Below are 13216 nucleotides of genomic sequence, written 5' to 3' on the forward strand. Positions count from 1 at the left end.
TGTCACACTGAGCTGGTGTGCGGCCCCTTGTCCCCATGTCACACTGAGCTGGCCCCTTGTCCCCATGCTCCTCCTGGATTCTAGATATGTTCCCCGTAAAACTGAACCTTAGAGCAGTGATCTTTGTACATGAACTGGCTCCCGGTGTCTTGATATTTAGTATACTTTACTTTTTCTTACCCTCTCCCCAACTCCTACACACATATTTAAGATTGAGTCTTACTATGTAGCCCTGCAATCCTGAAACTCACAGAGTTCTGCCTGCTTTCCAAGCGCTGGGATTAGCGGATGCATATGTGTTGTTCTGCAGTTTCCACATTACCTTATTTTATCACAACAATTTTATAAGTTGTCCTAGATTTTATAGATGAGGCACTGTGGTACAGAGAAATAATGTCAGTCAGAGGTTTCTAGATGATTTAGTGACTTGCCATTTTAACCAGCTTCCTGTCCTATCACTTGTGTATTATAAACACAGGTAGACCTGTAGAATTTGAAAAGCTGCCTACTGTCCAGTGGCCCAGAAGTCCTGTTATGAGAATATTTAGAGGGGTTAGAATCTTAAACTAGGTTAATTCATTATTACACTTTGGAAGCCACCTTATATATTGAACAAAACACAGGTAGTAAGAAGTTTTGCTCTAACTCTTAGGAGCAGCTTCTTCATCCAGGAGGAGTGAACAGCTGAAACCTTTGGTGCGCATGATCCCAGTCTGTGTCATTAATGAAGTGTTTGTCCTGTGTGGTTTGTGGTTGGTCAGCTGTAGAGATTTTGAGCTATTGATATAAGAAAACATGTCTGTTGGATGTGTAGCTTCTGCTCTTTGGTTGTGAGCCTGAGCCCTCTCTGAGCCAGCTCTGTAGCTGTTTCTGTAGACAGGAAACCCAAATGCTGTCAACATAGAATTTAGATGATTGTCTTCTTAGGAAGGAAGCTGTGGTTTTAGAGTCCTTAGGCAGTTGATGAAATGTAGGCCCTTTTCCATTAAATTAAATAGCCCTTTTTGCTTTCATCATAGTAGCTAGCTATATCTTTGTATATTACTTGAAAGATAAGTGCCAAAAACAAAGCCTTTACTACTGGCCAACCATATATTGTCCTGAGTTTCTTCACTTTTGAATTAAATATACTCAAGTATTTCCTGCACGAGCAGCAAATTGTGTCGCTGCTCCTGTAACCTGTATCTTATTCAAGGCTCTGAAATTGCCAAATGCTCCTATATTTTGGGGTACACAAATACTGTTAAGCCCTGTCCGCTTTTCTTTTTGAGACAGTCTCAATATATATATATCCCTGGCTATCCTGGAACTCACTATATAGACCAGGTTGGCCTTCAACACACAGAGATCCACCTGTGTCTGCCTCCCAGTATTGAGATTAAATATGTATGCCTCACGCCTAAGCTTCCATTAGCTTCATAATTCTTGAATGTGACAAAGAGCAGTAAAGAGATCTTCAAAAGAGAACACAACACAGTGCTCACTTACTCACCGGCACCATCTCCTTTATGTCACCTAATATGTGGTCCATTCCTGTGGGAGGGCCACTTAAAACACAGTCTGTTCATTGTTGAATTTTACTGGCCTTAGCCTAACCTGCTCATTGTGATCTCTCGGGAACGGTGACCTTAAGTGACTCGATCACTAGAACGTGCCTAGAATAAGCAGGAGTGCTGGAGACAGCCAGAGATGTCCTGTGCTGTCTGCGTTGCTTCTGTGGAGCTATAAACCCTGATTTATGGGACATGACCTCTACACATCAGAGGTTCTCATGGACGGAATTCTTAGACAAGAAGGAAATAATTGATGTGGTTTTCTGAGTTCTGGGTCAAAAATTAACTGCAGTGAGCATTTTGATCAGTTTCTATTTTGTTTTTAGTATTTCATCCCCTGTAGAAAAGCTTACTGAAGCAATACATGTTCACAGATTCTTAGTAGAGGTAGAGTTCCATAGGAGATTAATGGATTACGATACATGGCCCTTTAAAAGGCAGGTTGGAGATGCTGGAAGGTAAAAGGGGGACTTGCTTCACAGCAAGGAATGTAATGACTCGCTCCTGTTTTTCCAGCGCCAGCTTGCAGGTTTGCTGTTTGAGTTGGGATGCACCACCTCAGCCCTGCAGATATTTGAGAAGCTGGAGATGTGGGAGGATGTGGTCATCTGCCATGAGAGGGCTGGGCGGCACGGAAAGGTAGGTGACTGACGCCATGCCTGTAGTGGTGAGCGCCTGTTGCTCTTTAAACAGACCCTTCTGATAGCATTTGCTTACATTCCTTGTTTGACTTAAAACCTTTTAGTGTTTTCTCTGATTTATGTCACACAGCACATTTTCTGTGTTCATGAAAGAGAAAAACAACCTGGAGTTGATATGATATTTGGCATTTAAGAAAGAATAATAAAAGCTTTGAAGGCACTGCACATCTTGATTAGTTTTCCTATTGATTCTCCTATAGAACAGCTTTGAAGTAAAATATGAGTAATTTATTTTAATTATCTTTGGGGTACCTGATGATTAGAGGCGTAGACATGAGGGAGAGTATCCAGGAGTCTGAATCTGTGTGAGAAAGTCCTGCTGAGGCAGAAGCATTATTAACAGTGTGATACATTTTAATTCCATTCTTAAGTCAAGAGAGAAAATGTTGTAATATTTGCATCTGTTATTAATCTGTTCTTTCTTCTCCTTATAAGTGAACCATATTTTAAGACTCGTGTTTCTACATTGTGAGTAGTCATAAAACTGAACACATTGAAATCATATGTTAATTAAAACTATTTTTGTTTTATGTGCACGGGTGTCTTGCCTGTATATATGTGTATGCACCACATGTGCGCTTCTTGCACTCAGAGGCCATGGGTGGCAGATTTTCTGGAGCTGGAGTTTCAAATGGTTGTGAGTTGCTCTGTGGGCACTGGGAACTGAACTGAGGTCCTCTACAACATCAGCGTGTGCTTTTAACTGCTTGGCAATCTAGCTGCACTTTAGGTAACTAAGTAGAGCAGGCAACGGAGTAAAATCCTCAAGTTGGATTTTATTCTCACTTTTACCTTTCCCATTGTTATGAAAGTAAGAAATGGGTTCAAGTACGTGGGTTTCTCTCTCCTCTCCTCTCCTCTCCTCTCCTCTCCTCTCCTCTCCTCTCCTTGTCGTTTTTTTTCCTCTCTCTCTTTAACTTTTTGTTGGTTCTTTGTGACTTTCACATCATGCAGTCCAGTCCCACTCATCTCCCTGTCCCTTTGTATCTGCCCTGTAACCTCCCCTCAAAAACACCTCCCTAAAACAAAACCTTTTGTCCAGACATCCTTCTTGCAAATGTTCACTGCAATGAGTCATTGGTCTGGTTGGAGGCCTCTGGCTTCTGCTATATTATCAGTACTGAATCCTCACTCCTCTTGGATATCCTGTTGCTGCCATGTGTCATAGGCATCTGCAGGACCGGCTCCTTTAGGATCTAACAGATCATAGATGGCGTAGATAGATGTTGGGGGTGGGCCAACTCAGAGCTCTGGGATCTGGGCCTAGGTAGAAGTGGAGTTGGTCAGTCCACCAGTCCTGCACGCACACCATCAAGGCCAGTTCTCCAACACCAGTCCAGTTAGTTCTCCCAGTGCTGCAGCTGTGGGGCTGGGGCAACTCTTCATGCCCTCATGCCCTTGGGGAAGGCTCACCCAGGCCCTTGTCACCAGGGCCAGCTCTACTGTGCTGCTCAGGTGAGGTTCAGGGGCTAGCTCTCCCAAGTGCTGAAGCTGGTAAGGGGTGGGGCCGGCTCTGCACAGCCATTGGACATCAGTATAGTCCCAAGCAGCAGCCCAGGCCAGGGATGTCCACGTGGTCTTTGGTGGCAGCATGGGCCATGGACACAGACACAGATGCCTGCTGCAGCAGGCTGCTGGCCCAGTCACTGTGGTTCACGTGGTGGGAGCACCTCTGGGTGTCTTCCACTTGCCAGCACCCTGTGCTACCACAGGTTTTTATTATATATATCTTCCTAAGTGTGTATTATAAGAACTGTGACAGGGCTGGAGAGATGGCTCAGTGGTTAAGAGCACTGACTGCTCTTCCAGAGGCCCTGAGTTCAATTCTCAACAACCACATGGTGGCTCACAACCATCTGTAATGGGATCTGATGCCCTCTTCTGGTGTGTCTGAAGACAGCTACAGTGTACTCACATACATAAAATAAAATAATTCTTTTTTTTTAAAAAAAGAACTCAGACAGTTGTATGTCTTTCATGAATTGGTCAGTGGTAGTGAAGTTCTTTGAGTTGTCCAGTATAGGGAGGATCCAGCAGTGTCACCAGGGGACTCGTGCTCTCTTTCATACGTTTTAAGGTTGCAGATAAAAACAGTTTAAGCTGGAGCTGACGTACTTGCTCCGCAGGTAAAAACACCTGCCATTCCTTCAACGGGAACTGATGGAGGCAGATCAGAGACCCACAGCCAAGCATCAGGGAGAGCTTGGGGAGTCCTGCAGAAGAGGGCCAGAGGGGTCAAGGACACCGCAAGAAAACCCACAGAACTAACATGGGCCCCTAGTAGTTCACAGAGACTGAACCTCTAACCAGGGAACCTGTATGGGACTGATGTAGGTCCCCGTGCATATGTATAGTTGTGTAGCTTGGTCTTGTAGGACTCCAGCAGTAGGAGCAGGAACTGCCCCTGATCCTGTTGCCTGCCTTTCCTCCAACTGGGTAGCCTTGTCCAGGTGTAATAGGGGAGGAAATGCAGTCTTACTGCAACTTGATGTGCCATGGCTCGTTGATACCCATGGAAGGCCTGCTCTTTTCTGAAGAGAAAGGGAGGAGTGGATGGGGAAGGGGAGGAAGAGGGGAGGGACGACGAGGAGAGGAAGGATGTAAACAAATACGCAAGCAAGCAAGCAGACAGCAACAACAAAACCACCAGGCAAGCCGGGCAATATGGGTTCCATCCTTGAGCCCAGGTGAGCTTGTGGGCGAGAGCTAACGCCATAAAGTTGTCCTTTGATCTCCTCATGCATACTCATGCATACATGTAACGTAGCCTTGGCTGTCTTATAACTTACTTTAATTAGGGTTCTTAGATGCTTCAACCTCCCTTCTAGCCCACCTACCAGAGGTAGGAGAAAAGAAAAGTTGATAGGAAATAGGCATTATGGACCTGTTTAGAAGTAGTTCTTTGGGGAGCTCCCAATCTTTGTTGTCAGAATATCAGCAGTCCGGTCCAAAACATCAAACATGAATCGGTAGCAACAGTCTGGCAGTCCATTCTAACCAGCAAATACCAGATAGGAATTAGTAGTGGTGGCTTGATCCAGAAGATACCAGAAGGCTCTGCCGAATCTACACGAGTCCTCAGAAGCAGCCAGAAGCTGATGGAATACCACGAGTTCTTCAGGGAGTCACTCTCTAAAGTCAGGGCAAGTGAAGAACAGCAACCCATGCCAGGTGAACCAGTGCAAGCATGTCATCAGCGAAGACTAGCAAAGTGGAGCGAGGCAGACCAGTGCAAGAGCCTCGGCACATTGTCTGTGGGGGGTTATATGCTTTCACGTGTCTGCTTCAGCAAGACATCCTCTCACCTGTGTCTGCTCAGCAAGAAGCCAGAATTTTCTACTTCAATGTCTAGTAACTAATTATCAACAAAGAGTTTAAAATAAACTCAGAGGAATACCCAAGAACAATTTTATTGGTGTTTAAGAAGAAGAACCACAGGAGAGGAAAAGTGAGGATTTCAGCAGGCGTTGGGGGAAAGTGTAAAAGAGAAGACCTTAGGCTTTTTGAGTTAGAGGTTGAGAAGACAGACTGGCTCAGGAATTGAAGTGAAGCTATCACCGCAGCTGCAGGTGTGGTGGGTAGGGATTCGGGGAGAGTCAGAACGCCTGCAGGGTCAGACAGAGCAGCATTTGGATTTTGGCCTCTGTTTGAAAAGGGAAATAGAGAGGAAATAAAAAGTTATACTTAGAACTCAGAACAACTGCTTAGAAATTAAAAGTTATACTTAGAATTCAGAACAACAGTGGACTTAGCTGGGAGTTGGCAAGCAACAACATTGGCTGTGTGTGTGTGTAGTGTGGGGTGGAGGGCTCTGGAGTGTACACATAGTAATCTCATTAAGGAGGCAGTTCTCATTGTGCCAGTATTCCCTCAGTGTATCATGTTTGCTCTCATCTTCTGACTCCAGACTGTCTTCTTGAGCTCATAAAGCAGCATTTTCCCCTTAGAGGTTAAAGGGAAGCTCCTGTTGTCTACTTCAGAAGTGTAGACCACTGACTATGATATTCGCGTCAGATCATGTCACCGTGTTTGTACTCGTGATACCCACCCTTGGGTAAGGCAATTTTACAATAGGAAGTTGACATAGATCTGCATCCTGTCCCAGATGGGGTCTGAAGCAGCTGGCTGCAGACGGCCCTGTGCAGTATGACTCTTTCCAGGCACAGCATCCTTTCCAGTAGGACTAAGGGTTTGCTGTAAAGATTATAATATTTTGATCCCAGAAAAGAATTCCATTGCCACCCACTCATTCCCTTCTTTTGTACATCAGCAGAAGTACTCCCCTTTCTTTATGATTCACCTCAGACCACAGAGCCTGTCACTGACCATTCAAGCAGCATGACTTGATCAAGGGCCTTTTCTCTGGACAGCTCACTTGCTTTCATGCCACTTTGTGATGTGGGGCAAGTCACTTTATCTGCCTTGTCTCAGTTTCCTTACTTAGAAGCACATGGTCGGCTTGACTTCCAGGTTTCCCCATGGTAATGCATGCTTCCAGATGGTGCTTACCTATTGTATTGGCTGGTTTTGTGTCAACTTGACACAGCTGGAGTTATCACAGAGAAAGGAGCTTCAGTTGAGGAAATGCCCCCACAAGATCCAGCTGTGGGGCATTTTCTCAATTAGTGATCAAGGGGGAGAGGCCCCTTGTGGGTGGGACCATCCCTGAGTTGGTAGTCTTGGTTCTATAAGAGAACAGGCTGAGCAAGACAGGGGAAGCAAACCAGTAAAGAACATCCCTCCATGGCTTCTGCATCAGCTCCTGCTTCCTGCCCTGCTTGAGTTCCAGTCCTGACTTCTTTCAGTGATGAAAAACAATGTGGAAATGTAAGCTGGATAAACCCTTTCCTCCCCAACTTGTTTCTTGGTCATGATGTTTGTGCAGGAATAGAAACCCTGACTAAGACACCTTGTCATGCTACATGCGTGCTTGCTGTGGTTCTAAGACTTCAACCTGCTCATATTTTGGTAGCTTTGAAATGGGAACTTCAGCTAACAGTCAGTGATCTCTTCCAATCTCACTCAATTCTCAACCCATACTTGGGTCTGTGCATGCTGGTTATAGTGGACACCATGTTGTCACTTCAACAGTGTCAGAGTGATATTTGTAGAATTCAATTGGCACTTAAAATGAAAAGAAGATCTCAGTATTATTTGGCACTGAATCAAAAACAAAATAAAACAAAAGACATAACCTAAGTAGAAAAATAAATTAGGAATTCATGAAATAAACATTTTCTATTGGTAAAACTCATAATCTCACTAACATTTCTTTAAAAGTAACAACCAAGTGTTTTGTGAGAGTTAAAAAGGAAAGATAAAAATAGAAGAAGGCCAGGTGTGGTGGTGCATGCCTTTGTTTCCAGCCCTTGAGAGAGAGAGGCAGGTGGATCTCTGTGAGTTCAGGGCCAGCCTGGGCTACAAAACAAAACAATCCAAGGTTTATTTAGCCTTGTTACGTTCTAAGCTAAAGAGAGGTTGCCATAGAAGATGCCCAACAATGTACTTAGGACAGAGAATTATCAAACTTTACTAAATAGGAAAAAATTTGAAGTATTTTCCTCTTTCATTAAGAATTTGTGGGGGCTGGAGAGATGGCTCAGTGGTTAAGAGCACTGACTGCTCTTCCAAAGGTCCTGAGTTCAAATCCCAGCAACCACATGGTGGCTCACAACCATCTATAATGAAATCTGCTGCCCTCTTCTGGAGTGTCTGAAGACAGCAACAGTGTACTTACATATAATAAATAAATATTTAAAAAAAAAAAAAAAAAAGAATTTGTCAGCTGGGTGTGGTGGTGCACGCCTTTAATCCAGCACTCGGGAAGCAGAGGCAGGCGGATTTCTGAGTTGGAGGCCAGCCTGGTCTACTACAGAGTGAGTTCCAGGACAGCCAGAGATACACAGAGAAACCCTGTCTCGAAAAACCAAAGGGGGAAAAAAAAAAGAATTTGTCTTGCGATTAATAGCATCTCAAATTTGATCAAATATAGAACTGTGTTTCTTCAAAACATTATTATTATTATTATTAGTGTTTGTTGTCTCAAATGTTTGTTTAAAAGAGAATGAATGGAAGAATGAATATCTTGGTTTCCAATCTCATCATTCCTTACTGTGTAATTCTTTTACATTGCTTAACAAATAAATAATAGTGGCTATAGAAAATATGGTCATTTTTGAAGTGGTAGGTTTGTTACAATTATGTTTATTATTTTATGCAAATGTGTTTTCCCTGCATGTGTATCTGTATCCATGTACATATCCAGGGTCTATTGAGGCCAGACGAGGGCAACAGACCCCCTGGAATTGGAGTTAGAGACAGTTGTAAGGTACCATGTGGGTGCTGGGATCAAAGCCAGGTTTTCCTGAAGAGCAGCCAGTGCTCCTAACAACCACACCATCTTTCTAGACACTGAAGTAGTAGTTTTTTAGAAAATTTTTTAGTTCTTTTGTTTGTTTTAAGAAAATTAAGCAAATTTGGTGAGTCACAAATGCCTAAAGCATGCTTTGAAATATTAATATAGTTATTCTCAGAAAATATGGAAAGCTGAGGCGCCCTTATGGAAGAAAAACCCTTAAGAGAAGTAGTTGATGCTTCCCCTAATAGCTTTAATTTTATTATATTGTAAGATTTCTTTATGCTCTTGTAAGAATTATCTTAGAATAATGATAGATGCCTCTGTTTCTAAATATTATTGGAAATGTGCATATTTTTAGAAATGTACTTATTTATTTTGTTGTAAAGTTTATGACTTATCGCCTCCCTCAAAAATCTTGATTTTTAAAGGTTGAGTTTAACAAAGAACTTTTTCTTTTCTTTCATTTTTTTAAAAACGGAGTTATTTACTTCTCTGTATGAATGCATGTTCTGCTTGCATATATATATATATATATATATATATATATATATATATATATATATATATATATTCACTGTGTGTGTGCACCTGATGCCCATGGAGTCAGAAGAGGGTATTTGATCCCTGGGGACTGGAGTTACAGATTGTCCTTAGCCTCCTTGTGGGTGTTGGGCAATGACACCATGTGGTCTGCATGAACAGCGCATGGCCTTAACTGCTGATCCATGCCTTCAGGTCCTGCTCCTCCCACTTTTCTATCCATAGACTCTAGAAAGTATCAAGTATCAAGCAAGTGTTGTATGTCTGGAACAGCTGAGCTCTGGTGCTCGGCCGTGTGCCAGTGGTCTTCACCGCCGTTTGATTTCACTGGATGTTTGAAATTTTAATCCTTGCATTTTATGCTTAATGGAATAATTTATTTTAAAAGGCTAATTTAGAGCTATGCCTGAGTCTGATGGTTGTCGTGATGGTCATGCCTAGACCTACCCTGGGAGGTACTCAGCCTTTCTAGTTTAGAATACTGCTTGCAGACATTCTTACCATTTAATGGCCATTGGCAAAGCATCTAAGATTAATTTTGGTTGACCCTGGGATCAGAACTGGCTCTCATCTGTTAGCATTAATTTTTCAGTCATTTGGCTCAATTGTCAGACTTTCCTCTCGTCGATGGCAAAGTCTCATTTTCTTGAGTAAACTTAGTTTGGTCTAAATAAGCACCAAAGGCTGAGCGGGCATCGGCTCGGTGGAGGCGAGGAGAGAGAGTGCATGTCTAGGGAGGAATGAGGACTTCTTTATGGGGAGCCAGCTTTGCCTGAGCCACATAGCTGCATCTTGATTATGCTACATTTTCAAATTACTGTAACCAGGGACTCCTACCATTTTGTTCTTGTGTAGTTTTTATGAGGGGCAGGGTTATATCTTCCAAGATAAAAGTTCTTCCTATATGTGATTTTGAGTTTCTTGTAAGTTCTTTGGCAGAACAATGTTCCTAAGGCGGTATCTAACTGTGGCCATCCCAGCCGACAGTAACTTCCCTTCTGTCTTCAGGGTGGAGAGCAAATGGTTGCTTTATGATCTGCCTGGTTTCCATGGCCTTTTCCCTCTCAGTCTCCTGTCCATGTCATTCCCAGGGTTCCAGGAAGATGAAGCTCGGGTAGTCACCTGGCCTGGTGGTGTGGCCTCAGTTCCTGTTTGTGCTCTCGTCTCTAGAATTTGTGTCACCCTCAGCTAACTCTTTTTACTCTTTGGGTCTCCGAGTGTTAATAGTGTCTGGACTCTGCCTCCTCAATCCTATCAGCTCCTCAGCACCGGGGACTACTCTGATATCCCTCTAGCTGACTCATTTCCCCTGTGCTATTTAATCTGTGTTAATTAGAGCTGTGAGGCCACGTAACAAACAGTTGGAAATGTCCTAGGGAGCAGATACCCCAGAAGAGCCCTCCTCATGGATGATTGGCCAGATGGCAAAACACCCGCCACCATCCTGTTTTGTTCTCAGTAGTGCCATTCCTGCCCACACTTCCATGGGAATCTTTAGACTCTCCAGTTTTCACACAGTAACTGTAAGGACACCATAGTTTGTTGTTAGATAATGCAGGTTCTAAGTGTGTCTCATGGATTATTTTTTACACAGTTTGTGATCATTACATGCTACTCATAAGAGACTACAAAATATGAATCACCTTTGTCATTTTACTGGTTAACATTGGTAAGTGGCAAATTTTGCCTTCCAAGAGCTAACTTCATTCCCTATAAAGCCCTTCCTCTCCCCACACCTGCCTGCCGTCATGGTTACTATAACTCCCATAAAAAGTGGAGATTTTTAAGTTAAACCCCGCAGAGGCACAATAATTGAAAATGCCCCACAGCTGGGTAGTGCAAATAGGAGGTGACCAGCTAATCGGATAACCAGGCCTGTTTTAAATTACTCTGTTTTATCTTGGATGTGGAGTGTTTGTGTTGGCAAGTGCACTTTGAGAAATCCCAAGCCAGAGCCTGGTGTTGTCACACACATAAATACAAGAAGCAATTAGTGAGGAGCTGGCCCTGAGCACGAGGCTCAAAAGCAGGTCGTGAGGCTGGGAGGGTCCAGCCAGGCATGGGGCCTTGGCGCTGTGCACCTCTTGGTTATTGCCCAGGATATGACTACCAGGAGGAAGCTGTCCTGCTACGAGTATTGTCCCTGGGAAGAGGAGAAGGTGCTTCAGTGCCACCCCTAGCTCTGCCCTAGGCATCCTCCTTGCTTGTGTCAGGGGTGTAGAGCACCTTCTCATGGGGTAGGACTTATGCCTGAGAGCTAACCTCTCTGCTGGGGTTAGAGGAAACCCATTGTGTGAGTCCCTTCACATGAGAACCGTTAGATCCAGACATTTGCTTGGCTCTTTTTAACTCAGACCTGGTGCTAGAAGGCCAGATCTTTTTATTTTCATTTTTAGTTAAAAGGTTTTGCTCATGTATGTGTATCTGGTGTGTTCTTATGTGTGCTCACATGGATGTGCATGGAGACCAGAGAGGGCATCAGGCCCCCTGGAGTTACAGGCAGTTTGAGCTGCCTGATGTGGGTACTTGGAGCCATGCTCCAGTCCTCTGTAAGAGCAAATGATTCTAACACCCCACTAACATTAACACCCCACTAACACTAACACCCCACTAATACCATCTTACGTTGGTGGCCTGTCTCTTTCCACCTGCTTGTTAGGCCTGTCTGTTATTTTGATCATCCTCAGGGTGCCCTTTCCACTCAGAACCGCTGAGTCCTCTCGCTAGTCTCTGCCCCCTCATCTTTTGTTGGGAAGACTTGCCATAGTTGTCTGTCTGTCAGTTCCCTTTGCTTGTATGCTGAGCAGATGACGGCTGGTCTTGTCACACATTAGAACTTTAATTCCTTCCATTAGTCCACAACAATCAGCATACAACTCTCAGCCAAGAAGTACAATTTGAAAATTACTTGAGACTAAAGTAGAAAGAATAAAACCTCGAGGGTCATGCTCCCCACCCCCACCCCTGCCACCACCTTTGAAGAGTCAACTCAACTTTCACTCAGGACTGACAGAGTGCTGTCTGAGATTGAAGTAGTAGGGCAAGGTTTCTCTCCTTCTATCTGGTTTCCACTTAACAACATAGAGCACCGTACTATTACAAATGGAAATGGTTTCTGGTCCCATCATGTGCCTCCCTTCCCACAGTTCTACCTGAATGGGGAATGGGGAATTGGTTCACACAAAGTACTAGGAGTTTATGTCCTGAGTTTGAAGTTGTAAGTTGATATGTTGTGGGTGAATGTAGGCCAGCAAGACATTTTGTCTGTCTTTCACAGTGTTTGGGGGAAAAAAATCAGTAAAAATTTTCAGATTTCATCTTTTAAAAACTGCAGATTTTTTGGCTTCTCTTAGAGATCCTAAAGATGAAAACCAAACAAACAACAAAACAAAACAACCCCTAAACCAAGAGTCAACCAAAACCCAAACAGCCAGATGGAAACTGGGCCCGAATCCTACATGGTGTACCAACTGGCTAGTGAGGGACCATGGGCTCCTCCCTTGGGAGGGTCACTGTGTGCTCTCTCTTCCCTTCACTCTCCAGCACTGTCAAGTCTCTGGGCCAAGCAGTGTAGTGTCCCTTGCATTCGTTTAACTGTAATTGTAGGTTCTGCATAAGTCCTAGCTCAAAGTTTACACTGAGACTCACTACTCATATGTGATTTCATTAAGAGAAGTAATTGTATGAGACTGCAAAAATAAAATAGGTGAATAAATATAATGAATATCCTTTGCACATGTGGGAATACAGTGTTATTTAGTAGATATTTGAGTGACAAGTTTTCCTGTATCTTTATAAAAATGTGTATCGGAGCTATGGTCATCCCAGGGTTCAGTAGGCTGAGGTAGGAGAAGGCTAGCTGTGAGTCTGAGGCAGGCCTGGACAACACGGTGAGACCCTGTTTCACCCCTCACATATTGTATTTTCCCACAGGATGAGTAATGTGCAGGCAGCTACAAAGTTTCTGCACTCTGAAGACTCCTGATACTGCAAAATGATGTTGCAGGGCTGCACATGGAACCCAATGGCGTATTCTTGTACACTGAGCACATCTTTTTGTAGTT

The 13216-nt window shown here is 43.7% G+C and overlaps 1 protein-coding gene across 1 annotated transcript in view; it reads left to right on the forward strand.

The window, feature by feature from the left end:
• The window catches only part of Ttc27 (tetratricopeptide repeat domain 27), a 136542-nt gene that overhangs the window by 55660 nt on the left and 67666 nt on the right, over positions 1 to 13216 (forward strand). Inside the window, exon 12 of the mRNA XM_029531208.1 lies at positions 2070 to 2192. Within this exon, the coding sequence (XP_029387068.1) occupies positions 2070 to 2192 (123 nt within the window). The remainder of the gene's footprint in view (positions 1 to 2069; positions 2193 to 13216) is intronic.

This window comes from Mus pahari, chromosome 18 (genome assembly GCF_900095145.1).
Source record: "Mus pahari chromosome 18, PAHARI_EIJ_v1.1, whole genome shotgun sequence".
NCBI classification, from domain to species: Eukaryota; Metazoa; Chordata; class Mammalia; order Rodentia; family Muridae; genus Mus; species Mus pahari.